This window comes from Lepisosteus oculatus, chromosome 28 (genome assembly GCF_040954835.1).
Source record: "Lepisosteus oculatus isolate fLepOcu1 chromosome 28, fLepOcu1.hap2, whole genome shotgun sequence".
Taxonomy (NCBI): Eukaryota; Metazoa; Chordata; class Actinopteri; order Semionotiformes; family Lepisosteidae; genus Lepisosteus; species Lepisosteus oculatus.
This window is the reverse complement of record NC_090723.1, coordinates 8,652,409-8,679,174: the sequence shown is the minus strand read 5'-3', so window position 1 is coordinate 8,679,174 and position 26,766 is coordinate 8,652,409. Positions and strand designations below refer to the sequence as shown.

The window sequence follows — 26,766 nt, the reverse complement described above, 5'->3', positions numbered from 1 at the left end:
TCGATAATATTCCTGAGTGTGTTGCTCTGACAGGTGCGCCAGAGTGGTGCTCCCAGCTGGAAGAGCAGGTATCCACAGAATACCTTCGGACTCGTCGATGCTTGAAAGTCCGTTACCGTCTCTCCACCTCACACAGTAACGAGGCGGTGGAGAAGGAGACCCAGTACGAAGCAATGTGCTGTGCAGGTCCCGAGCAGGGCAGCTCCACTGGCAACACCATCTTGAGCTGGCAGCCCTGCCATAATCTGGAAGTGAACTCTTTTTCTGTATTCCTTTTCAACACATTTCTCAATTGGTTCTCCAAGTTATTCATTTTTTTATTTTAAAAAATGATTTAAGTTCTTGGGCGCAATAACTCGGGTGATAATTTACACTAAGTTTACAATTTTTTAGGACTTAAGTCATTACTGTCTAGTTAAGACCAGTGGTGGTCAGTAATCCCAGCGAGTGATCAATGATGAGTCCTGCAGGTGAGCGGATGTCGTCGGGCGGCGGCGCGAGACGGGCCGTGCTCACGTGAGAGGTCATTTCGCAGGGCTGCGGAACAGCGCGCCGTGTTCCCGGATTGCAGGTCTGGAAGGCCATCAAACAGACAAACGGCGATTCCACTGGGGGAGGAGACGTACAGCTAAAGCCTGTATAGCCGTGGTGCCTGAGGCCTGGAGTTTACCCCCTGCCGCGGTCTCTCTGCGGCACAGCCTGAGGTGTACCCCAGAGCGCCTCTCTCTGCAGGCTTCTCACCTCCAGCGCGGCCTACAGCCCGGGGCTGCGGGTTCGAGCCGCTCCTGCTGCCTCCCCTGTGTCTCCGAGTTCAGCACACTCAGTGAAACTCTGCGATTCCCCCGCATGCAAATGAGCACCCTCTCTGGTACTTTCTTTGGTTTCTTCCCCCGTCTTCTGATTTCCTATAAAAAGGCTCTGTTTTAATAACTCTGACAATATCAGGGTCAATTCAACTTAGGAAAATGACACAACTCTATTTTTGTTTCAGTCTTTTTCTCTCTTTCATTGAGTTTGTGTGGGCTGGCAGGCTGGTCTCGTATGAAGAAAGTTCACGGCTGGTTTCTTTTTTCAGTTATATCAGTGACTGAATTGTGTCCTGAACAATCCTTCTGAGCCCAGAGACTGTGCCCTTTCTCATCTCTAGCCCGGTGACTTCCGTATTCCTCTCCTGCGAGAGAGAAATCTACAGCTGAGTGATTTTAAGATATCAATTAAGCTGCTTATTTAACACCATAGAATGTATTTTTAATATAGATGGTAGTGTGCAAAAGTCTTTTTTTTGCTTTGTTCTTGACACAAAACTCAATTCTGTGGTGTCCTGTTGAAATTTTACTTAGGTTTAATAGCAGTTATCCCTTGCCATCCTTTTAAGGTGGCTTGTTCTTCTCGTACAGGGTCCTTGGGTTTGGAAAGGCGCTTTATGAGTAAAAGTTATTATTAACCTCTACACATGCATAAAACTAAAAGGCAACTGATTGTATCGCAGAATACTGTATGATAGCAACGAGATTTGATTGGCTAATGTGCTGGATCCGCTGCTGCTTCCGTTTATATTGGCTGCTCATGAATAGTTCACCTGCTGTGATCACGTTTTTGAAGACTCTGATCAATGTGTCAATTAAAGATGCTAAAATGATGAACTGGGCTTTTTCCCTTCCGGACTGAGCTGTATTAAATACAGGCCATGTTTTTATCTCGGTAGAAAGCATTCGGAGGCTTTGAGTAAGTTTTCGATGCTCATCGTATGCACACCTATCATGACTCATGATTGTGTCTAAGATATCTAGGCTTTTGCTTTGCAGGCCACATAGTATAAATTTGGGCAAATGTGCTGATGCTTTTGTATCAATGTAAATGATTAGAATGCTTTACAAGACATCACACTGTCACTGAGGTGCACAAAATCATTTTTTTCCCCTTTCAAGCCCCCAGTAAAATGCAGATGTTGCACTTGTTAAGTTATGCGCACGCCGCCCTTGCTGTATGTGAATCGTTTCAGCCCACACACCCGCACGGCACCTTTCAAGTGAGCCAACTGCAATAATAGCCAGATGCCACCCTGGGCTGCTAAAAAAAAAGAGAAGTTTTGGGTTTATTTTTTTCTCTCGACGCGCTGCTCCTTGTCAAGCGTGCAGCCTGTCGGTCTCCAGTCTGCTGCACACGCAAGGAGTGAAAAGCAGAAGCGTGGAGCCGGGACCCTCTGCTCCTGCGCGCGGGGTCCGTGCCCCTCCCCGAGGGAGGAGCGGTGTGTAAGGGCAGCTGGCGGCGGACGGCCCACCCACCCTGCGGGACTGAGGCTGCCACTTACTGGACATGTGCTCCCCTACTTGTTCGGTTATGCCCGGGGGGCGCAGGGGGCGCGGGGTGGGGGGGCTTTACCATATCTTCCTTCCGAATGATTCCCACTTTGGCTGAGGAAGCGCTCTGGGATTCTTAAGTGGGATTAAACTGCCTAGGTGCAGCTTCTTCCCCTTCTTGGGTGCAGGCCGGACGTGGTGTTGATTGAAGCTTGTCTTCTGAGTAATTCAGTTCGTCAGGGTACCTCCCGGCCTGACCCACACACACAGAACAAATAACCTAGATTATTTATTTCTACAGTAATTAGACCTTTTCTGTTTTATAAGACTTCTAATAAATGGGCTGATTTAACAGAAAGCCACTGGTTAGTTTGTTGGCTAAGGGGAAAATAAAATACCAAGGCCACCCACTGTCTGTGCGCTGTGCCCAGGCAGGCGGAGTGAGTCAGTGCAGGGCTGAGCCGCTCTCTCCTCGCCCTCAGTGTGATGGGTGGCGTGGGGCTGTTTGTTCTCGGAGTCCTTCCTGTGCACTGAGAGCTCAGACCCTCTGTTACTCTGCAGGGCTGCACCAGACCTCAGCAGCTGCAGGTTCAGCTGCGTAGTCCTGGATACACGCTTGTCAACCTTATTCTGCAGCGTCAGTTTAGATTCACATGAAAAGGTTAATATTTTCCTGCTATTCCAGGGTTACGAATACTAAATACCATTTGCTTTGGCGTGAACCTTTTTAACGAAGCGTTCAAAGTCAGGATGTACTCACGAAACATTCCACATTGATTCATATTATTTCCATTCTTAATCACAAACACCTACGTATAAAAATTGTTTTCCTGCTGTGGTAGTATGGACACGAGGGTGCCGCTTGCAAGACTTAAAATGGGTTGAATCTCTGTGACCCTCTGTGTTTGTGCACTTTTATTATTACACTCCACATTTCCAGCTGTGGACTTTACTGGAAACACTTGCCTCCACATCTGGAACTGGATTTGTTCTAGATTCTTATCCAGAGCTTCAAAGCCTCTTGTTGGAATATTGAGAAAACGAAGAAACTCATTTTTCCATTACTTTTGTGGCAACTTTTCAGCACATAGACACTCTGTTTTACAGTGCTGAGTCTTGGGCGCTCGTGCTCCTTAACAGTTATCAGTGCCCCCTGCCGTGCTCTGTGCTTTGGGCAAGGCTTAAAGTTTGCAGCTCTGCACTCATTTGGGTCCTCAACTTCCCACTTTCTCCTGAAAATATTTAGAGTATCACAGCAGTGTAATAAACTCTGGTGACAAGATGTTAATCCCCTATTGCAAATGTCTTGGCACTCGAGCTGATTACAAGCTAACCTTTAACTGAAACACAGCCGTGGGTAAGACGGGCCAGCACCCTCTTTTATTGGTTTTAGTACATTGATGACTAACTATATAGAACTTTTATTGAATCTGTTCGAACATTCGCTGTGGTCACCTGGTGTGGTAACTGTGCTGACTATCCTGCTCCGTCTGTTTTTATGGTGAATATTCAGGTTATCTGCGCACAACAGCTACAGCTGGCAGACATCGACAACAGGCGAGTGGTGTGGAAGGACAGTATAATCACAACCACCCTTGTAGTTTTAGCTCCTTCCATCAAGACGTTGATTTACACTTCCTATTTTTAAAGTGCAGTAGAACTAGGTTACCTTTTCTTCATTTTTCACCTGCTTAATTTGGAGGACTGTCAGGTTTTTTTTTTTGTCATGTATCTCACTCACGGATGACCCATCTTCTTTCTAAATTGTGAGGATTATTTAAAGCCTCAGACTTGTTCATCTACATCCATCTGATGCATGTAGGTTTGTTATTGGTTGATTATAATGTGTATATTGTTATTTTACTTATAAGCAAAGCAAATGTTCCGTCTGGGACAATATTAAGGAAGGAAGTATTGTTTACTGTGTGCGTCGCATGCTTGAGCTGAAAGTATATTTGGGGTTTTCTAGTATCTGTAGTTGATCTGGTATCATTATTGAATGTGTTTTATCGTACATCAGGTTTACCAGAAACAGTTGATCGCTTATCTGAAAAGAAGATCAGCCTTTAATTCACAAATGTGTTTCTGGGAAGCATGGTTAGGCAACACAGACGTGGAGAGCTAATGCACTGCAGTGTAGTCAGGGTGAGCCCATGAAGGAGGCACGCCGAAGAAAAGGTTTACCAAGAGGAACTCGTGCACGTGCTGGAGCACTCCGGGTTGCAGAATTGTCTTCACCTCGCTCTCAAGAGCCTGCGCTCCCCGCTGAGGAAAAAGAATACCACATCAATGACACACACCGAACAGGAAAAGGCACGCGCGCACACACACGGCTCTTGCAGTAACCCGCTGCCGTGGCGACGGCAAGCTCCACCTGAGAGGAGCTGGTCTGAGGGTTCAGGAGAATGCTACGGCGGTTTATATAAACCTGCAGCAGCCTCTGGGCAGGTGGCCGGGTGGCTTGTGCATAACAAAAGCGTGCCCCCTACACCTCGGAGTCCTTGTCCGCAGGGTTCGACCCTTTTGAAAAGTCTGGCCTGGCCGTCACTGTGAAAGAGGACAGTGGTGTGGAAACATGGCAAACGTTAGAGAGCGCTCATAAAGCATGGTGTGACTGGAAAAGCAGGACAACGTCAGGATGCATTGTGGGAGAACTGCAGAAATACCATGGGGGTGATCTTGCAAAGCTGTGATGGGGTTACAGCAGTGCCATGTGTAGAGCTATACAGGCTGCGGTTTGCGGTGTATAGTGATGTCACTTTGTGTCCTTTCTAAGAAGTCCAGCTCTAACTGCAGTGCCTGTGTGTTCATCAGACAATGGCCTTCTCAATAGTGGTAACTAGAGAGTATTGGCACAGCTCCCTAGCCTCTTAAAAAGAATTAGTCTGCAGAATTAACAGAATCTCCCCGTTTCCCCCCCAGCCTTTACCCTTGTGATACAGATGCATTGCTGTGGAAGCCTGACCTACTGTATAGCCGATACGGTACTTTTTGTGACTTCTTTGTTTAATGCTTTGTATTGAGCCACAGCTGTAATATATCCAAGTCAAGACAGCTCACATTAGTACAGCCAGGTTCTCTAATGTTTTGCCACTTTTGAAAGTTTCTGATTTATTGAAGCACAGACCAGTTTAGTGTTTGCTGATTGTAGGTATAACCTACAGTAAAAGGTTAATTGAGGGGAAAATATGAGTGTTTGTTGAGCAGCACGGGCACCTGCTTACAGTTCTCCCCTTGGCACTGTTTAAATGCAGACTGTTGATGCAGCACCGCAGACATTAATCCCACACTGAATATAAACATGGAGTTCACGTTATGACTATAAATAGGGTTTTTGAGTGTTAATTATGAACTTTCAAGTGTGTGAATGAAAGTGTTGCTTTGGTAAGGCGCTGAGGAGTGATCCTGGGCGTCTCAGTCTGAGCTGTTCTAATGTCACAGTGTTAAGTGATGTGAATATTTGAGCTGTGGCAAGAAGCTGCAGCACTGCCCTGCGACCTCTGTGTTGAGACCTTTGCAGACAGACAGGTGGATAACGGTGACCGATCAAGACAGAGGCAGCAGGTTGTCAGTCCAAGGCTCTCATTGACTTCGAGGGGTGATGGTTTCCACAGGCTGTGCTGGAGCTGCAGCTCTGCTCCTGCTGCGCAGCACACTCAGCCTGGGCCCTGGCAGAGTGTGTGAGTGTCTTCCCCCCCCGCGTGTTTGATAGCACCACCGGCTCGGCGCCTGGGGATTCGCCGACCTTTCCGTTACCTCTTCTCTGTGTCGGCCGCGCCGTTATCAGGATCAGTTCAGCGAGTATAGAAGGAGTGGTGCCCCCTTTCTCCCTGCCAGCATCTTTTATTAAACACTCTTATTAATCATTCAGGTCCCGCCCAGCACTCAGTCCCGTTAACCACTTCCCTCTAGGAGCATCGCGGCTTCTGAGAGTTTTTTTGGGGCCTGTCTGTATTCATTAACGTCTGCTCTCCCCTCGCAGGAGGATGTTCCCTTTCCTCAGCTTCAACCTGAGCGGGCTGGACCCCTCGGCCCACTACAACGTCTACGTGGACGTCATCCTGGCCGACCAGCACCACTGGAGGTACCAGGGGGGCAAGTGGGTCCAGTGCGGAAAGGCCGAGGGCAACATGCCAGGTGAGCCTCGGGCCCCGGAGAAAGGCTCTTGCTTGTGGGCATCAGTGGGATTGTGGAGGAGCAGCAGGGAGAGCAAGATGCCAAGGCCTCAGTTCTCATCGTGTCTGCAGAGTTTGTTTTTGTTTAATGCAATTGCAGCATCTTAATTACCTGTTTCTTGTTACAGAAGCTTCCGAGAGCTATCATTGACCAGTAAAGCTTGAGCAGTGCTTGTGTCTGCAACCGAAAATCTCATTTACGTCACAGATCCCGATAGGGAGCCCTCACCTGGGGTGTTTCCTGGGTTTTCAGAGTGCGAATGGGGGTGGGGTTGTGATACTGAATGTTTTTACCTGTCACGTGTAAAACTGAGGGCACCTCCCTTTCTTCACTGTCTGCCAGGTAACAGGATGTATATGCACCCTGACTCGCCCAACTCAGGGGCTCACTGGATGAGGCAGGAAATCTCCTTTGGGAAACTGAAGCTCACAAACAACAAGGGCAGCTCCAACAATGTGGCACAGGTAACTGCGACCCAGTGACACACTGAGAGGCACTGAGAGGCTCTGAGAGACAGTGGCACACTGACACACTGAGAGGCTCTGAGAGACAGTGGCACACTGACACACTGAGAGGCTCGGAGTCACAGTGGCACACCGACACACTGAGAGGCTCGGAGTCACAGTGGCACAGTGGCACACTGAGAGGCTCTGAGACACACTGGCACACTGAGAGGCTCTGAGTCACAGTGGCACACTGACACACTGAGAGGCTCTGAGTCACAGTGGCACACTGACACACTGAGAGGCTCTGAGACACAGTGGCACACTGACACACTGAGAGGCTCTGAGTCACAGTGGCACACTGACACACTGAGAGGCTCTGAGTCACAGTGGCACACTGACACACTGAGAGGCTCTGAGTCACAGTGGCACACTGACACACTGAGAGGCTCTGAGTCACAGTGGCACACTGACACACTGAGAGGCTCTGAGTCACAGTGGCACACTGACACACTGAGAGGCTCTGAGTCACAGTGGCACACTGACCCACAGAGAGGCTCTGAGACACAGTGGCACACTGAGAGGCTCTGAGACACAGTGGCACACTGACACACTGAGAGGCTCTGAGACACAGTGGCACACTGACACACTGAGAGGCTCTGAGACACAGTGGCACACTGACACACTGAGAGGCTCTGAGACACAGTGGCACACTGACACACTGAGAGGCTCTGAGACACAGTGGCACACTGACACCGACAGCTACGTAAGCTGTGTTCCTGCCATTGTAGAGACTGACTTTTTATATTTTAATTGATTCCTAATTCCTCTGAAATTGGAAAAAAAGACAGTTAAAAGCACATTTGCCATTTTTTTAAATATATTGGTTTAGCCTGTAGGAAAAAAAGTCCTTATCAAACTGAGGAAATCCCCACTTTGTCACTTTTTGAGGAGTTACTGTCTCTGTGGGGAGGTTATGTGAAACTTTTCACCCACATTGACAGCAATTCCAGACCACATGCCCCAGAAGAGACACAAATCCACCCACATTGATGCACCTATACACAGTCGAGCTCACCGCCTCACACAAAAACTGATAGTTACACTTGCAGAATTTAACTGCTCGTCCATGTTAACCTGCACAGTGCAGAGTCAGCCCTCAGTCACAGTCGGCAGGCGCTTTTCTGCAGAGCCACATGCTCGTCCTTTAGGGGCTGGATATTGGTTTTGGTTTAAAGTGACTTGAGAGCAGGGTGACGCACAGTGAGTCAGCAGCAGAGCTGGGGCTGGAGCCTGCACCCTGAAGCAGCAGAGCGCCTAGGCAGCAGATCCCTGGAAGGGAGACGTGCCTTAAGGAGTGAGCGCTGTGCGGTTCTCCCCAGCAGATGATCGTGCTGCAGTCCCTGCACAAGTACCAGCCCCGCCTGCACGTGGTGGAGGTCAGGGAGGACGGCACAGAGGACCCCTTCGCGGATAACAAATCGCAGACCTTCGTCTTCCAGGAGACGCAGTTCATCGCCGTCACCGCCTACCAGAACGCTGACGTGAGTCACACTCGGGCGGGCGGAGTGGCAGCGACACCTTGCCAACTGACTGGCGTGGGAGTAAAACTCAAGTCTTGGGCATCTTCACCTGAATTAGACGTCTGCTGAGGAAAGGGCTGACGTGCAGTGTCTTAAATAAGGTCCACTTGCTCCATTGGCCTTGTGGTTGCTGTAACCAGTGTGGAAATACATATTAAGCTGGTAAAAAATATTGATCTCGACATGGGTTCATAATAATAATAATAATAATAATTGCTTACACTTATATAGCGCTTTTCTGGACAGTCCACTCAAAGCGCTTTACAGGTAATGGGGTCTCCCCTCCACCACCACCAATGTGCAGCATCCACCTGGTTGCACTGTCTTTCACAAAAGACAACATGATTATTGCTTTGTTACAATGTGCTCAGTGAAGTGAGGCAGGAGCAGTAGAAATTAGCCATTAGGAATATACCAGCGTTAGCTATATCTGCTGCTGTTTAGTGCTCGTCTTGTATGCTTTAGTTTAATCAAGCCCATGATTCTTGCTTTTAATATCCACAATGCTGTAAATGGCAACACAGCATTATGTAAAAGAAATATACACTGTAAAAATGCATGATAAGGTTTTTCCTGGGGGATCCAGGAAAGGCTATGCAAACTTTGCATGAATGGGTGTGTGGAAACATCAGAGAAGGAAGATTTAAGTTTCTTTCAGTGGCCCCAAAATCCCAGATAGATTTAGGTGAGCTGTTGCAAAAGCTGATACAATGCTTCGGGCTTTTGGGCAGATGAAGTAGACTGGTACTGAAGATACGAAGACTCTTATTCGGACAACAAAACACATTAACTTAAAAAACCCAGCCCTTCTGAAATTTAGTACATTCTCGTGTCGGGTCTTAGTCCTAATATTGTTGGCTTCAACTGGAAGATTGGACATTACATCACACATACATGAAGTTGAGGATTTGCAATTTTAAGATGTATGGGGAGAACCTATAACTGGATTCACTGGATTGCAGAGCTCTTGCTGACAGCAAAACCTCATGCTGCAGAATTGTGTACCTGGGGTCTATCCACAACATTAACAAAAATGATCATAAGCCAGTCTCTGTTGCAATAGGTTCTGCAGGAATTAAAAGGCATAAAGTAAGATAGATAAAATGGAATATCATATTAAAATTGTTGTAAATGCAAAAGATTGAAAGAAAGGAGGTTCTGCCTAGATATTTTGTAACAAACCCCAGACTGTTATTTCTTTTAGCCAGGAAAGATCTTGAGATTTAAAGTGGTTCTTACAGAGCGTTTTAGTTCTTGGGATGAGCCATGATTGCTGTCTTATTGCCTTATTTTCTGTCTGCTGTCTCCTGTCGTTTGGTATACAGATCACACAGCTGAAAATAGACCACAACCCTTTTGCTAAAGGGTTTCGGGACAATTTTGACACGTAAGTAAAAGATTTTTGATTTCTAGCGTTCCCTAGCTTGAAGGGAGCCCTTCTGAATTTTGGTGCATGATCACATCAGCCTTTAACCCTAATATGCTCAGTGCCTTTTATATTGGTTTATCCTTAGGAGGATGATTATACTGTACTAATCTAAGTGTTATTCCTTTTACAGTGCAGCTCGTGAAGGACCCCTAATGGGTTAGGAGCTTGTGACCGAACCCTTGCACCGTGCACTGCTAACCACTGTTCTTTTGTGCTTGAATTGACGTGACCTACAGGCCCGAGTCTGTGCTGAGGTGAACCTGTGCTTCTGTCCTTGTCGTCCACAGGATCTACGCCTCCGCCGACTCTGACCGGCTGACCCCCTCCCCGACCGACAGCCAGCAGCTGCTGCCCGGGGGCTGCTACCACCAGCCCTACCTCCCCGAGCAGTACATGAGCCCCCTGCCCCAGGGCCGCTACTTCAGCCGGGACCGCATGGGCGTGGGCATGGGCCACGCGGGGCATGCCGCTCACCCTGGGCAGCCCAAGGACCCGAGCGGCAGCCCGCACAGCCGCTGGTACCTGCCCGGCCAGCAGGGGGCGGGCGCCAACCGCCTGGACTTCAACTCCTTCGATGCCGACTACTCCGGCAACGGCTTCATGTCCTACAAGCCCTTCCCCCTGCAGACCTCCGCGCACCACGCCCTGGGCTACTACCAGGAGCACCACCCCTTCGGCTCCAGCGCCGTGTCCGCCCCGGCCGGGGGCTGGGGAGCCAGCCGCCCCCCCGCGCCGTACCTCAACCCCCACCCCCACCCCAAGAGCGGGCCCGGCCTGGGCTGGTTCCGGCCCGTGCCCGCGGACCCCCGGCTCCACCCCTCCCCGGCTGCCGCCGCCGCCGCCGCCAGCGCCGCCGCCCCCGAGCTGCAGCAGCACAACCCGCCCCTGCCCCTGCCCCCCCCGCCGGACAAGCCCAAGGAGGCCGGGCCGGGGGAGGACTCCTGGCTGGAGCCCCCCTCCGTCAAGTCCGTGGACTCGGCCGACTCCGGGCTGTACGAGGGCGCCGAGACCAAGAAGAGGAGGGTGTCGCCCTACGCCTCCAGCACCGAGAGCTCGCCGCCCACCCGCGGGGGGGAGGCCTGCGAGAAGGACAGCAGCAGCGACGCAGGCTACTACGGCTTTTACGGGAACTGAGCACCCCCCCCCACCCCCAGCTGCGCAGCTGGATCCCGCCAGTCAGTATTTTTCAGGAGAGGGGGTGCGGAGCAGAGCCGGAAGTCCGCGTCTGCAAAAGGGAAGTGTTGTTGGGAGAGGTACGATGCGGCGCTTGGACGAACACCTTATTCTGATTGTCTGGTCCTGGTGCATCGGTGTGTCTCGTGTTTCGTTAGTAATTATACGATTATTCATTTTGTTTTACTGCTCGTCGAAGTTCGCACTTCTGCCGGCTGGCAAGGGAGGAGGGCAGAGGCTGCAGGCAGACAGTCCCTGGGAGTTAGGGCGTGGCGAAAGGTCATGGACGGCCACCCCAACTGTTTTTAGACGGGTCTGTGGGTCGCAGGGCTCCGCAGCAGGGCGGGGGGAGACAGTGCCTGGAGGGGGGGGGGGCCCTCCAACAGGCTTCTCCCTCCAGCTCTGCACCAGGCCGGGGGGCTGCACTGCGCCGGACACTGTGGGCTCCCGGGGGACAATTCCAGTGCAGAACTGAGCCAGGGCTCACGTGAGAGCAGCCTGCAGGGCAGGGCCTCTAACCTGCACCACTCTTAATCACCATGAGAATAATAATAGCAGACAGGGCTGGGGTTTAATACGTCTTCTGAAAGACCGTCACTGTAACAATCCATCAAGAGAGACTGCAGGAGACGGTATGACCAGCTCGTTCCTCAGGGCTCGTTTCGAACACAAGGGAGTAACACTTGTGGACAGTTTAGTTGGTGGCACCTGCTGGCCTGCCCTTGACGGATGCTGAAAGTTGGCATTTTGGTTTTTTTTCTTGCGCTCCAGACATTTCCAGACAGGCTTGTTGAGGATATTGACTGTGACGATTACAGTGGCTTCATGTGTCAGGGATCTAACAGAGGGATACAGTTTGACACGGAGAAGGTATTTCTTAGGGAGCTAACGTGAAAGGCAGCAAAGGGGGGGGTGGGCGGTTTTCCTTTGGGAAGGACCATCCCATTGCTGCAGTGAAAGGGATCACTATCACCCAGAACCTGGGTGCCTTTAACAGGAGGCACCTTGTTACACAAAGGGTTGTGGGAGCAGGGAACAGGCAGTTGAAACTGATACCCTGGCTTCTTTCGGGAAACAGCTGGATGGGATCCTTGGTTCAACTACCTACTGACAACCAGTTAAACAAGCTGGGCTGAATGGCTCTTCTTGCTTGTAACCTTAGTGGAAGAGTCGAGACAGAATGTGCAGTGGCAATACGGTGAGCTAAGATCTTATTGAATGTCTAGGGAAAAGGCAGCTCTGAGGAGGCACTCACTGATAGTCTGCTTGTGGCTTTCAGATACTTAAGCTACACAACCCCCAAAAGAAGGAGGGATTGAATTATCTCCACTCAGATGTAGCTTTTCTGATGTTCTGATGTTTTAATTGTGTTTTTATATAAACCATATAAAGTGTGTTGTATTTTTTCTATATTGGGTGCCAGAAGACAGTGATGTGATATTTTTATATGTATATATTGTACAGGGGAACTAACAGAGAATAATTTTGTTCAATTCTGTAACAGAAGAACCTAATGAAATCATAATGACAATCGGCCACTACCCGAGACTATGGAGTAAAGATTGTTGCATCCACAGCTCACAAGCTCATGGTTAGGTCAAAGAAATTATAGAAGTATCAACAAAGGAACAATCTTTAAGAACTGGAATTAGTCCTGTCTGCACTGTGGCTCCATCTAGTGGCCATTTACTTGCATTGACTCTCCAGCCAAGCGCAGTTCAGTCCGGCGAATGAATCGCCTTATTAGAACGTGGGGACAACCTTACGGAGCAAAAGGCATCTTAGAAACAGGTCAAACCTTTTATTAAGACAATAAGCACCAATTAGCTCAATTCAGGAAGAATTTATTTGTAAGCTGGGTTTCCCCCTTTCACAGTGAAAAGGTTCTAGGCAGTTTGAGTTATTTATATTTTTATGTAATTTTTTTTCCCTGTTTGTTTTTAAGACTTTGTATGTTAGATGTGCACATTGTGTGTGGTGTGCAAAGTCCCACTCTGACGATCTCACCTTTGACTTGCAGAGTATGCTGTTACTGAGCCATTTTTATTTTGCAAACACTGGTAACATTTGCTTTGCACAGACCCTGAGAGCGACTGTTAGGCTCCTGGGCTTTTTGTCTTCTGGGTCATTGTTGCATTCAGGAAGCAATGCGTTTGTTCATACTGATACCAGGCATCATTCTTTAGAGGGTCTCTCTTCAGGACCCAGCTCTGCTCCGCTGCAGGATGTTGACAAAGCAATAGGAGGGCAGGGGCAGGGGTGGAAGTTAGACCCTCTTCATATGAGGGTGTATTTGGGACTTATGAAATAAGCACACAGCAGCTAAGACATTAATAAAGGCAAAAAAAAATAGTGATTTCTTTATGCAACTCATTACATCCCCCCCCCAAAAAAAATCATTCATTTAAAAAAAGGTCATGAAAAGCAGCAGTTGGATCAGTAAACCACACTATAGACCACGGGCCTGGGTCTGCTGTTGGGGGTCTTTGTTGGCGATACCTGATCTATTTAGAGCAATAGGAAAGGGGATCATTGTCTGAGATCTGCAAATGAACAGGGGATGGCTGCAGAAGGAGCAGACAGGTGGGGATGCTAGGTCTGTTTTTATTGAAGAGAATGTGATTCTATCAGATTTTATTAGGATCATCTGTACATGAAGCCCTCTCCCTGGCATCTGGTCTGTTCCCTCAGTTTCTATTTTAATGCAAAGACAGGTCAGGGGTCAAAGTTGACTCCTATTAATGTTTCCTTCCTAGGTGTGGGGATGGGAGGGGTGTGAAGGGCAGTCAGGCGTTTATAAAGATACAGTATATGAAAGTTAAATGGATAACAATTTATAATGTGCAAGATTTTTTTAAAAAAGTTTAAAGCATTTATTTATTAAAAGCAGGCTTTACCTCGTGCAAATGTGTATGAATTGTTGTTTTTTATTATTGTTCTTGAATAAAATGTTAAATACCCAACCATCTTTTTATTGTATGATGCCACTGCTTTTGAAAAAGTGTAAACAGAGAGGAGAGTTATTCTCTGTATCTTACTACAGTAACTAATACCTGAGCTTCAGGTGACTCAGGACTGTCCATAGTGCCACTGAGCTGTCATTACTTGGAACAGTTCAAGTTAAAAACTGCAGCCTGAAAAATTACAGCCTAAAAAATTACAACAAGAGATTAAAGAAGGAAATACTAATTACTAGTGTTCTCATTTTTTTATAGAATCCTACTGGATATAGAATAGTTCCTGCAATGCTTATAAAGTTACCCAAGAATATGTCAAATGCTGGTGTAATTAAGGGTAATTGTAAGTCAGGAACTGAAGTGCAGTTTGTTTTGTTTACCTTATGAAGAGGTATCAGAGGCAAACAGTTTTCCGTGAGTCTTTTCTCCCCTGAGCTTCAGCAGCGATGTTGAGTTTGTGACATTGTTTCTGTACTCCTGTTTCCTGTGGTTTGAGAGGTGAAGGATTACAGGGACATATTCCTACTAGGTCAGCAAAGAAAGTGAGTTTAACTGAAGTCTAGGACCACATTCGAAAGGTCTAACTCTCACTTTATCCTTCTGTAGTCCTGGCCAGTAACAGGACAAGGCAGGATACACTCTGGACAGGATGCCAGTCTGTAACAGGGCAGATACACACATGCACTCACAGCAGGGCCAATCTTCCCAGAAGTCAACTAACCTACCAGGGTGTCTTTAGACTGTAAGAGGAAACGGGCACCCAGAGGAAACCCACTTTAACACATGGAGAACATACAAACTCCACTCCAATAGCAACCCAGGCATGTAATTGAATCTGAGGCCCTAGCGCTCTGCGGTGGAGAATGGCCACAATGAAAACAATACTTTTTAAAGACATTCACCTTGGCAGCAAAGATCCAAGTAAGGAAGAAACAACATTGCAACTTTTAAGTCTACCACTGTGAGAACCTTTTGGAGCTAAACGGCCAAAACTTGTTGCTGTATATTGTTTCAAATGGAACAGGTAAAGGTTAATTCCATTCTGAAAAGTAAAATGAAAAATTAAGTCAAGCCATTAGGATTTGTTAAAAAATACTTTTAGTAACACTGAATAGTACAACATAAATTGACTCTCAACAGTGTTTTTTTTTAAAGCAAAATGAATGTGTACAAATACATGAAACAAACTAAACATTTAAATATTGGTATGTGCATGAGTATGTATATATGTACAACAGACACAATCATTTATATGCCTCTAATCAGGCATCAGAATAAATGCACATTCTTGGAAACAATTACATACACCCTTTTGAAAGAGCAATATTAAAATTAGACATCTGGTCCCAGAAGAGACTAGTACCTCTGTGAAATTTAACCAATTCCAATCTAACAATGCTAGCTGAACAGAAGATCAATTTAAAAGTGTAAGAGATTCCCTCCCCCATCTTTTTCTCTGGGAATGACGTTATTCCAAGGACAAGTAGTTCAAGTAGGCAGTTGCGTCAGCAGACGTAGGCTGCAAAGGAACAAGTAAAGGTTTATTCCCTGCTGGAAAGAAGACGGGAAACAACTTTTCGGCTGTGGAGCCTTCTTCGCCTGATGGCACAAACCTTTACTTGTTCCTTTATTCCAAGGACTGACAATATCAGTACCACAGCTAGAAAACACTGCAGAACTGAAATGCTGCACTTGTGTTTGAAATGGAGTGCAGTATCCAACAGCTTTTCACCATGTGAGAGCTGTATATCTTTACCTGGTTTACAGTGGATTGTGACAGACAATTTGAAACCAAACAATTCACTGGTTTGAATCACATTTCTCTATTAAACCATCTATACCTTTTATAAAACGTATGCATGAAAAACAAACTGAACATGTCAATATCAAATTAAACACTTCAAAGCCCCTTTCATTCACTCACAATATCCAGCAGGCTGTAAAACAATTCAGAATAAATACACTAGAGGCCTAGAACAGTTTGGAATTAGACAGAATCAAGTACATTTTCACTTTTAAAGTCAGAATATTTTCAAGGCAACATGGAGCCCCGGAGCTCCTGCAGAGCCCTGTGGGCTACAGCTCTCGATAACGTCTCACTGTCAAGTCCAGTGTTCAAGGGCACAGAACCCGTCCAGTCAACCGGAGAGCCCTAATCGGGGATCCCCAGGCAGTGACGCCCCGTGACCCACAAGCCAGAAGGACAGAAGGGCGCGCCAGTGCCGTGTTAAAAGGCGAGTGGCTCAGCCTGTACTGCTGCAGTGTGGGACAGCAAGGCCACACACACACACACACAGCTGGCCATCAGCGGGTTTCAAAACTAACTGGCGATTCGAGATTAAAAACAAGGCACCAGGACGCGACAATATGAAGTCCCAATAGCAGCATCACAAGTTGCACAAGTTGCGCAAAATCTGAAGCCAGGACTTCAAAAGGTAAGGGGGGGTAAAATGACAACCAGTTTTAAATCCTATTACAGCACTGGAACAATGCTGGGGGTCAGCTCACCACGGTTTTCAATCCCTAGACAAGCCTAAGGTAAAAATGGCATCTCTGAGTCAAATTCAAGCAGTGTGCAACTGGGAGGGAGGTGTTAGGCTTGAGGCAGTTTAGGCACAAAAAGATCCAATAAGAAAATATATTTTTGAAATGGAGTGGTTTCACACATGAAAAAGATAAAAGTATAGCCCCTTTAAAATGTTTTTTTTTTTTAAACTCTATCAAAATATTTTGAAATTTGTGACTATCCTGTCTGAACAGAATAGCTACTACAATATTGCACTAGAAAACAAAATATTCTGATAAGCCCAGCTCAGGCATTTACCTCATCTCCCCTACCGTCGGTAAAGGTACAGGAAACTCAGCAGTCGCCTTCCGGCTGGGACGCCACAACCCTATTGGGCAGGACTGGCCACGCCCAGGCTTCAGAGAGGCGGAGCTTGTGCAGTGCAGTTCCCCATCTTCCAATGAGGAGTTCCCACAGAAACCAGGGGGAGGGGCTAGAGGGATTAGTAGTAATAGCGTTGCATTTCGGTCCAGTTGGTGACCCAGTGCTTCTTCCTGGTACTCCTGGTCAGGAAGCCCTCGTTGAACTGGTAGCGCTCCTCCTTGCGGATCTTCACAGCATGGTACTTTGGCATTATCCTGTAGTAGCTGGCTCGCTTAAAGAAGCCACACTGCCGCAACAGGAGGAAAAAAAACAACAACAACGAGGACCATGAAAGTGAACTTTGTCAAATGCTCTGTTTCATTGCAGTAGCTACTACTTCTGAATCAAGGTTTGTCCCAATAATGATCAGCTTCTGTTCAACAGCTACTTTACTATACATCTATTACTTGGCTAATGCAAGTCAACTCTATAGCAAGATGAGCTTGTGCTCAGTGTTGTGTCTGGGGTACTTCTGAGGGCTGTGTACCCCATCTGTCTACTGTTTCAGGTTCTCATGAGCAAGACCCCAAGCTGGATTCGAACCCAGGACCGTGGGTCTGGCAGGCATCAACACCAACCTCCCCATCGTGAAATTTGTAACTAGGTAAGACAGGAAGGTTTTTGGACAGGAGACAGGCACTGGGTCACCCTGCACTTTTCACTAAGCCTTGTGCGACACTTAAAACTCTCATGCATGCTGGAACTGTTTCAGCTTTTACTGCATCCTTGAGTACAAGGTCTAAAAGCAAGAAGGGAGAAAGATGACAGCTGTGAAGAAAGAGGAAGAGTTGAGCAAAGAAAAGCCAGCGTGTCTACATTTCCTGGACACACAGGACACTGATCGTGTGCAGGAGGTGAGCTAGAGGAAACAGAGAGAAAGGGAGTGATTAATCTGGCTGAAAAGTGAAAACAGTGTGCGAGTACATTTATTTAGGAAGCCATTAGTTAGGGGAAAGAAAGAATAAAGTGGTTAGTGGAGTAAAGCAGTTTTCTCTTACAGAGGAAAAAAAACGTTAAGTATTTTCAAAGGAGTAGCTAAAAAATAGCATTCCCAAGACAGGAAAAAAGGTTAATGTCCCTGGAAGGAGAAATATCAGAAGACACTTAAGAATTTGTGACAGAGGCAGGGAAGGACATAAATGTGACGACATCCGGAGAGTCCACACCGCTGTCTGGGAAGGACTCTCGGATGCTGTCCAGATCTATCTCCTTCCTTGACATCAAACCTAAGCGCCTGTCTAGGTAATTCTCACAGCTCTTTGCTCCAGAGGGAGGGAGGTGCAGGTGTAGCAGAGAGAGATGAAAGCCCTCTTGAGCAGTCATGAGAAACGCGCTGGAACGCAGCAGAATAGAAGAGCCTATTTTTGTGCAAGAGCAGACAAGGCTTTCCAGCAGTCCTGCTGGTCCACAGAAGAGAAAAAGGAGCCAGTCTGTGGGAGGAGGTTTAGTGTCTGACTGTGGGGCCCTGCGGTGCTTCACAGCAGTCGGCTCGTGACTCACCTGGGGGTTAGGGATTTTGAGTAGCACGTAAAGCCAAATTCACATATAATCAAGTTTTACCCCTGCTAACCTCTTACGGTAATTCAAGATAATACATATAAGTATAAAAACGACTGAGAAGGAAGACAACTGAATAGGCTCACAAACTAGCTCTCGTAGATGTGCTTGAGGAATTTTTCAGAGAATAAAGCATTTTTCCAATATTTTGTTATCTTCCGGAGCCGACCGCACAAGTTGCGAGTCGATGGTAAATAAGAGAGAAGATCCTCCTCTTGATACATGAAAATTGCCAAAACGTGACCAACACCGTGCTATTACACGAAGAGACTGGCTCCTCTTTTAACCCTGCTGCGCTGCACTCCCAGTTCCAGGAAGGTCTCGTCTGGAAGAGGTCAGACTGAGCTGCGCAGTGCTTCCAGATTTCCACCAGCTCACTGCCGCCTGCTCTCCCTTCGCTCTTTACTCTGCGGAGGTTTCCGACCATGATGATCTGACGGTCTTCCTCCTGTAACTGGGATGCTGCCCCCCGCCTGCCCCCATCGCTCTCCCTCCCCCGGACAGAGCGCGGTCGAGGCTCATTACCAACGCTGCCCAGCGGCACACGACAGCGGCCCTCGGGGCCCCCTGGTCAGTAGTCCTCGGTCAGCCGCTCGGTCTCGGACGGCTGGATCTTCATCTCGGCTTTCTGCGCCTTGGCCTCGTACATCTCTCGCCTGCTGGCCCGCCTGAAGAAGCCGCACTGGGGGAACCAGGGAGGGAGGTTGAAGAGAGCAGCCGGGCGAGGGCCCTTCGGGGAGCAGATGGGACCCCCCGTCCGGTGGAGCAAACGGACGCTACAGAGCCTGGCCATTTTGAAATGAGCAACACCAAGCACAAAAGGGAGTGGGCACCAACACCCCGTATTGGGCAGCCTGGCATGGCGAGTGTAGAGGCTAAGAGTGAAGGCAGATATCTACATCGCATTCCATGGGGAAAATCCTGACGTTACCATTCATGTGGGGGATTTTATTCAGCTTTTTGAATGACAGCGCTCTGTAGGCATTAAATGTTAGTATTGGTTAATCTCCACCAGAATGTTATCCACTGCAACCTGCTGTGAGGATCACAGCGAACTGACAGCTTTAAGATGCCTTCATGGAACACCCCCTGTAATTCGCTGAGTAAAGAAACAAACATGTTTAAAAAGCACTTCTATCAGCCTCTGTTAAGTTTACATAGCAAGCAGTGTCTGTCCCTTCGGAAGTTTCAAAGAGATTCAGCCTCCCCACCTGACAGGGAATCACCTTGATTACAGCACATGAAGTCTCTCCATGGCCAAAGTGTTGAGCTGACATTAATGATGCTCCAGCGAGCACCTGCCTACTAATTGACATACAGCCTCTTCACACTGAGTGCTCTGTGCTGGGTCAGTGCCAGCAAACTCATGTTGGAATGTGGAAGAACAATGTGGAGGTCTGTTACAGGTCCAGATGCTGGCTATTTGTTGCTTAATGAACTGCACTGCTGATCCCATTTCATATTGTCAGTTTTTCCACAATTCCTGCGCTGCAGCAATGAGATTTGCTGTGCTTCATTTCATGAGAGAAACCAGACTGAATTGATCCAAAGGAGAAAGGAGAAAAGGTGGTCTAATGTGAGTGGTGGTCTAGTGTGTAGTTGTTAATTCTGCAATTCATTTTCTCTTTGATCTTACAATTGACAGGACTCGGAGGGTGATGGCACAAGCCGTGAAGCACAGCAGATACAACAGCCACACGGACAGACTCGCAGGAGGAACAGGTTCAGCTTTGACCAGGTGAGGCCCGAGAACCTGTTCCACAGTCCTCACGGTAACTGGGGCCGGACGACACAGACGGCAGTTCTGTGCCGACGGAAACGGGGTGATTATAGGTTGGAGGGGTGTGGTGAGCACTTGCGAAACTGACAGGCTGAAGGCACTGAACCTTTTCAGTCTTGAACAGAGAAGATTACAAGGAGATCTGATCCAAAGTCTTCGGCATCCACCTGTTACAGGTATAAAAGATCACCCAGCAGATTTCTATCGTATCACCAGTGAGATAGGAACCAGACAGCGCAAATGTTAACTGCATGGAAGTGCGTTTAAAAGTGATAACAGGGGGCACTTCTTTACACTTAGTGGTAGTATGGAACTACTTATCCAGCCATGTTGATAAAGACAACATCCAAGCTTCTTTCAGGAAACAAACGGATGAACTCCTGACTACCCACTGGAACTCTGAAGAGCAAGACCTGACGTTATCAGACAGCAGCAGAGAGAGGGGCTCACCTTCCAGAGCAGCAGGATGATCAAGCCCAGGAGCAGCACGCCAGCCAGCACCGCCACGATGATGATCCACAGCGGAATCTCGTAGGGCACCTCCTTGCCCAGCACGGGCAGAATTTGCACTTCAAACTGAGAGGAGGGAGCAACAGACTGAGTGTACACCATGCCATGAGGCTCATGACTAGGACTGTGGGCATGCAGGACATCGGACTCTGACATTCTGGTCCTCCAGCTCTGCCTGCTGTCATGTCAGATCACAGCTCCCCTGGTGGCCCAACCCACGTGCTTCCCCTTCTCGAACCCAGCCCTGCTCACCTCCGTCGTCTGCTGGCTCATCCTGATGGTGGGCTTGTCCGTCTGCAGCTTCAGGGTGGCCCTGCCCTTCACCTTCACCTGCCAGGCGTTGATGTAGTCCTGGGCACAGACAGGGTCCTAACAGGTCAAGGGCTGCAGAAGGCCACTGAGCCATCAGCTGCTCCTCTAGCGACGTGGCCAGAAAACAGCTCACAACTCTTCTGGAGCCAATGCAATTACTGAGGACCTTACTGATTACTGATGCACAGCTTCCAGAAAACCTTTGAGTCTGCAATTCTGTTCTTATGTCCCACTAGCAACAATAGCAACCCAGAGGTGTTCAGAACAGCAACATGGAAACATTTGGAAGGGATAAACTTTAAAGGGAGACACGAGAACTATGTGGGGAAAACAAAAACAAGAACAGGAGTCAGGAATGGTTTGATGATAATGCAAATTGAACAATATGTGCAATCAATCAGACAGCGTGGTGGTCAAGTCTGACTGCTCTAATAACCCACTGAGAGCGTAAACTTAGCTGCATTCTGGGAAAACAGCTTGAGGTAGCGCTGCAGAGCCCTGCACCCACCTCCAGCAGGGTGCTGTTCCACACGCGCGCTCTGACGGTCACCTGGGCCTCGTTGCTCATGTTGCGCAGAGGGCAAGTGAACTTCTCGCACCTGGCCGTCGAGACGGCACAGTCCTGCAGGAGGAAAAACACCCCGCTGAATTAAAACACCCAGCGCCAGTCTGAGGGCTCTCTCCACCCAGTGCCCGGCTCTTTGCTTACCAGCAGGAAGTCCTCTTTCTTGGCCTTCTGGACCGTGATGGCCGCCTGGGGCTCCACCTTCTTCTCCTTCCCATCGGCCTCTCTCTTCCGCCGGCCGGAGTCGGTGCTGGACAGCTGAGCACAGTGACAGAGAGAGAGAGAACAATGTTCTAACTCCTGGCGATGGGTGCCGCGTCCTGGATGCTGCCCCAGAAGCAGAGTGCACAAGGCGGTACTACACCCTGTGGGCAGGATACCTTGGACATGTGCAAATGAAGCACTTAGCCTTTGGGAGGAGGCAGGAAACTGGAGGGAGCGATTGAAGGGAAGTTTTAAAAAGCCGATATCACCCAAAAGAAAAGAGGGAGTCTGAACTTGGGTGGAGAAGAAAGGAATTCTGGGACGGACTATTGATGCAACGGTATTAAAATGCATTTCATGTCACGCACGTCAGGCGCTCTCTCTATACAAGGAGAACCAAAATCACACAAGGCCCCCAGGAGGCTAATGCAGTCTACGATCACTTGCTTGTACATGTCTGCTGTTCTGTGCAGCACAGGGAACTCTGCCCACTGGCAGGACAGAGCCCAGACAGCCCAGGTGACGCCAAGCCAGACGCAGACTCACAGTCAGGTTGAGTGGGTTGATGATGTCGCCGGGCGGCACGCAGCGAGTCTCAGCTGTGCCCCTAGTCACCACCTCCGTTGGGTACAGCAGCCACTTGCCGTTGGGCACCTCGTAGGGCCAGTCGATCTCCACCTCTAACGTGCCGATGGAGCCCAGGGGCTCCCCTTGAATCTGGACCTGAGAGCAATCACAGAGACAAACACCTTGCCAGCCACAGGAACACCACCTTCAGCAGAGGCACGAACCCACAGGAGGGCAATTGTCTGAGTGCAGAAACTTTCCAACCCGCTGTTGGTTGGCAGCCAGAGAATGTGATGACAGCGATACTCAGATCTTCATCAGGCTGTTCCTCCCAGCGCCCCCGATCGGGTCCGGTTCCGGACCGTTTGCGTGACACTCACCTTGAAGGTGAAGTCCACCGGGCTTCCTATATCCCTGGTCTGCTTCATGGCTGACTCGCCCATCACTGTCCCACTGAAGGAGGTCTTCACTTGAGACTGCGTCCTGTAGGGGAAAGCTGCTCTCGTCACTGAGCAACAATACCAGGCCACTGAGCTGGGCTTTGCCTGTGCCTAACGAGCACTGAGGCACCATTGCCCTGAGCCGTGCAGAGGGAGCAGGGGAGCGCGGGACTTGCTTTCTACTTACATAGAGAAGGTGACGTCTACGGAGTACACGACCTGCAGCAGCACCGGCACAGGGTTCAGGTCGCTCTGCTCGCTCAGCCTGCGGACCACACACACAGAGGGGCGTGCTGATAGCCTCTACACACACAGTGGCAGGAGGGTGGAGCAGGACAGGCAAGCCTTCAGCGAAGGCCAGCTGTGTAAGGAGGCTGGAGGAGTGCCTGTCCTGGTCTCACTAACATTCTGCAACAGGAGCCTGTTATACATTCAGCCTTTACTGAGCTCAACACACAGCAGCACAGCATCTGCCCTGCAGAACTGTTGAACTGCTCCAGGTTCCTAACCCTTTTTATACAGTATAGAACAGTCTGGGTGACTGAGAAGTTCTGGTGCTTAAATGCATTGTGCAAAATTGTGAATAATGCACAATTGGTGTTTCAGTTGTGAATAATGTTTACAGGGGTATTTGGGTATTTTTTAGGGGTTGAAAATATTTTATGTTGTCTTTGTTTTCTGTCAGTAAAGTCTAGTTATACAATACAGCCTCATGGAGTATGTGACCAGTTGGTTTGTTTTAGATTTAAGTGGTTTTCTTCAGGGTCTTTGAAGAAGTCAGTTCATATCGGACTTTAGGAGACCTTGAAACGGTCTGGTCACTAACACAGGGCGGCACAGCTAAGTTCAAATCTTGCAGTAATTATTCCACTCCACAGTGTAATTAAGCACTAACACTCCAGCCTATGACAGGTGCCGATGTGCGTGTCCCACTTCAGGGAGAGTCCCACAAGACAAGCTTGCTCTGAACTGAATCTGCAGGGGATCTGCACAGCTGTTGGGAGACGCAGCCAGCAGATCTGTCCAGCTCTGCGCTGGGGGTGGGCTCCACGGCTGAAATCAGGGGACAGCTGGGGCGAACACCCCCCTCATGAGATGAGGGAACGTCCCTGCAGGGTTCAGACGCAGACTCACGTGGACAGCTGGAGCTGGGTCTCTATCTTGTCCGTGTACAAGTTGATTCCCGAGGTCTCAAAGATAATCAGGATTGTGGCCTGCAGGAGGGGAAACAGGGGAGTTTGGGGGTCAGAGAGGGATCGGTAAATGGAAATTTTACTCACTTAAACCAGAAACATTTCTTTGGTTTATGAGCTAAAGTCTGAAAAGACATCACGATGGACATCTTTGCCATCAGAGATTCCTAGTTTGGTTTCGATTCATGTGCAAGACGAGCACTATCTTTCTCTCTGCGTGATGCTGAAACAATGTAAGAATCTTAAGTTTACCACTATAAGTATTAAGTATATAGGCATTATCCCCTTAAGCAAGACTTACAGTTTAATTACTTTACATGATACCCTTTAGATAAAAAAACTTAAGAGATAAGTGGAAATTTGGTTTTAGGTCTTCTATGCAGCACAGATCACAAACTCCATTGAGGAGTCACAGTGCCCCGTGCACCCAGCAGGGGGCAGTAGTGAGGGACTCAGCCCAGCACAAAGCTTTCCGTACCTTTTCATTGCTTTTGAAGGGGTTTCCCAGCTGGCAAAGCAACGTCTCGTCTGCAGAACAAACAATGTTCTTCTTGTCCTGGGGATTCACAAAATGAACTTTGACATCCAGCACACATTTAATTCAGCTGTCCACCCTTAACCCACGTGCACACGTTTGCCCCAGTCTCTCCCCATACCTCTTCGACTCTGCAAGCATGCATGCCCCCCCCGCAGAGCTACTGCTGCCCTCCTGCACCCCGGAGTCAACACACCGACCCCTGGCTCAGTCCGCGCGGAGGCCGGCTCTCACCGAGTGGCTGGAGCGCACCCCGGAGTAGCGCAGCGCGGCGGGGATGGTGACGTTCAGCTCGGCCCGGTGAGCGTCCTCCGCCTCCGCGGCCCCCGAGGGCAGATTGGTCACGTTCACCACCAGCAGCAGCTTCTTCACACTGGTGCTGTACTGCAGGACCTGCAGGCCGCCCTGACTGCACACACACACACACACACGGGGCAGAGCTCAGCCAGCGCATCACCGGCGTCTGAGCACACCTCAGCTTCACATCAGCGAGAGCGCTGCAGCACCCAACTGTACCTGCATGAGCCTGGCTGTGCCAGACCCTGAGCTGGACCCAGGGACTCTCCAGGACTGTGGACCCCAGGCACCCCAGAAACTCTCCCCACACACCCTGCACAGATCCTGGACACTCTCCTGGCACCACCTGAGTGCTCTTGAGACACATCCTCTGGCCACCCCCCCCGACCGCCCCTGGACACGCCCCCGACCCCCCTGGACACGCCCCCCTGGACACTCTCCAGATACTTCCCCTGCATACCCCGGACACGGTCCTGTAGCTGAAGGGCGGGCACACTCGACCCTACGCACCTGGGGAGGGGTACCTGCTGCTCGCTGGCGAACAGCGCCGAGAGCTGCAGGTTACTCCTGCACCTGTTGTCATCGCCGCAGTCCTTCTGGAAATTGATCTGAGAGAAAGAAGCACAAGGAACTGACCCTGGGACACCAAGAGTTGGGGATTTACCTCGCTGCAGAGGCCGAATTTCTCACACCCAGTATAACCAAGTCATTCAATATGAAACGGACAGCTCTGAAGGACTGCCCTCACTTTCAAGAGTCCTTATTACAGAGGTAAAGCCCATTTCAAGTACTACTACAATTACTACTACTAGTGCTGCTAATACTACTGCCATGGTAAATGCTACTGCTACATGAATGTTCCTGCTTCTATCAACACCACTTCCACTTTACTAACGCAACTGCTCCTGCGTCCGACACTAGCGCTGCCATTTCTGTCACGACTAGGGCCAGTTCGGACTCAGTGTGCTGGTGGGGGGTACCTCGGCGGTCTCCGAGAGTTTGTGCCCCTCTCTCAGTATGGGGAACCCGTCCAGGTTCTGCAGGGCCCGGCGTCCCCTGCCCCTCTGGGTCTGCTCCGCCAGCGAGAAGTTCAGAGCGAACACCACAGGGTGCAGCTTGTCTTGGATGTTACTGTCCTGAGAGGAAACAGAGAGCAGACCTCCTCTCACTAACAGGCCAGTCACCTCTTAAAATGACATTTTCAGTCACGTATACTCAATACTGATACAGACACTCACACAGGTGCCCCCGGAACCTTTATAAAAGTAAAGGAACACTACGGTAAAAGCAGAGTACAATACATAAATCCCAGTGGCTGATAAGCAAAACCAGAGTACAGTGCAGTAAAGTCCAGTAAAAGAAGAGTACAATTTGTGTGAATTAACAGTAATTGAAGTGAAAGAAGTACAGCACAGTAAAGCACTGGTGTAAAGGAGGGATAAAATAGAGCAACCAGTCTTACGTGGGTCAGCTACATGAAGACAAGGCAGTGAAACCGAACAGATGTGCACAGCCCTTGTACTAACTTTATGAAATAAAAAAAAACATTAAATATTATTTTCCTACATTGCTCTGGTTTTTCATCAAATTAAAAATAACAGACTCTCCAGAAGCTGCCTGGAAAAGGAGGAGAGGGCCTGTGGCATGTTTCCTGCGTGGACTGAGCTCTCCTTACCACCAGGACGAGCTCGAGGGTCTGGCAGCTGGTCTCGGGCATGGAGAAGGAGCCTCTGTAGGTGTTCTGGTTGTTGCTGAGGAATCGGACTCGTGGGCTTCGCCGGTCCCTGTCGGCACTCAGGTCATAAGCCAGAGCTGA

General features: G+C 48.9%; 2 protein-coding genes across 3 annotated transcripts in view; one reads left to right on the top strand and one right to left on the bottom strand.

The window, feature by feature from the left end:
* The window catches only part of tbx21 (T-box transcription factor 21), a 30,553-nt gene extending 16,486 nt beyond the window's left edge, over nucleotides 1–14,067 (top strand). Inside the window, exons 2-6 of one of the 2 annotated variants that reach the window (XM_069185680.1) lie at nucleotides 6,283–6,437; nucleotides 6,819–6,940; nucleotides 8,302–8,463; nucleotides 9,828–9,889; nucleotides 10,219–14,067. In XM_069185680.1, coding sequence (XP_069041781.1) covers nucleotides 6,283–6,437; nucleotides 6,819–6,940; nucleotides 8,302–8,463; nucleotides 9,828–9,889; nucleotides 10,219–11,065 — 1,348 coding nt within the window. In that variant the 3' untranslated portion in view covers nucleotides 11,066–14,067. The remainder of the gene's footprint in view (nucleotides 1–6,282; nucleotides 6,438–6,818; nucleotides 6,941–8,301; nucleotides 8,464–9,827; nucleotides 9,890–10,218) is intronic. The other variant, XM_069185681.1, reaches the window with a different exon arrangement.
* A 3,079-nt stretch (nucleotides 14,068–17,146) lies between these two features.
* itga3b (integrin, alpha 3b) overlaps nucleotides 17,147–26,766 on the bottom strand; it is a 42,436-nt gene continuing 32,816 nt past the window's right edge. The window contains exons 12-26 of the mRNA XM_015362293.2: nucleotides 26,626–26,762; nucleotides 25,931–26,086; nucleotides 25,461–25,558; nucleotides 24,888–25,062; nucleotides 24,597–24,674; nucleotides 24,060–24,139; nucleotides 23,113–23,190; nucleotides 22,866–22,968; nucleotides 22,465–22,641; nucleotides 21,859–21,972; nucleotides 21,658–21,771; nucleotides 21,090–21,188; nucleotides 20,778–20,903; nucleotides 19,073–19,229; nucleotides 17,147–17,237 (exon numbers count right to left, since the gene is read on the bottom strand). Of these exons, the coding sequence (XP_015217779.2) occupies nucleotides 19,119–19,229; nucleotides 20,778–20,903; nucleotides 21,090–21,188; nucleotides 21,658–21,771; nucleotides 21,859–21,972; nucleotides 22,465–22,641; nucleotides 22,866–22,968; nucleotides 23,113–23,190; nucleotides 24,060–24,139; nucleotides 24,597–24,674; nucleotides 24,888–25,062; nucleotides 25,461–25,558; nucleotides 25,931–26,086; nucleotides 26,626–26,762 (1,646 nt within the window). The 3' untranslated portion in view covers nucleotides 17,147–17,237; nucleotides 19,073–19,118. The remainder of the gene's footprint in view (nucleotides 17,238–19,072; nucleotides 19,230–20,777; nucleotides 20,904–21,089; nucleotides 21,189–21,657; nucleotides 21,772–21,858; nucleotides 21,973–22,464; nucleotides 22,642–22,865; nucleotides 22,969–23,112; nucleotides 23,191–24,059; nucleotides 24,140–24,596; nucleotides 24,675–24,887; nucleotides 25,063–25,460; nucleotides 25,559–25,930; nucleotides 26,087–26,625; nucleotides 26,763–26,766) is intronic.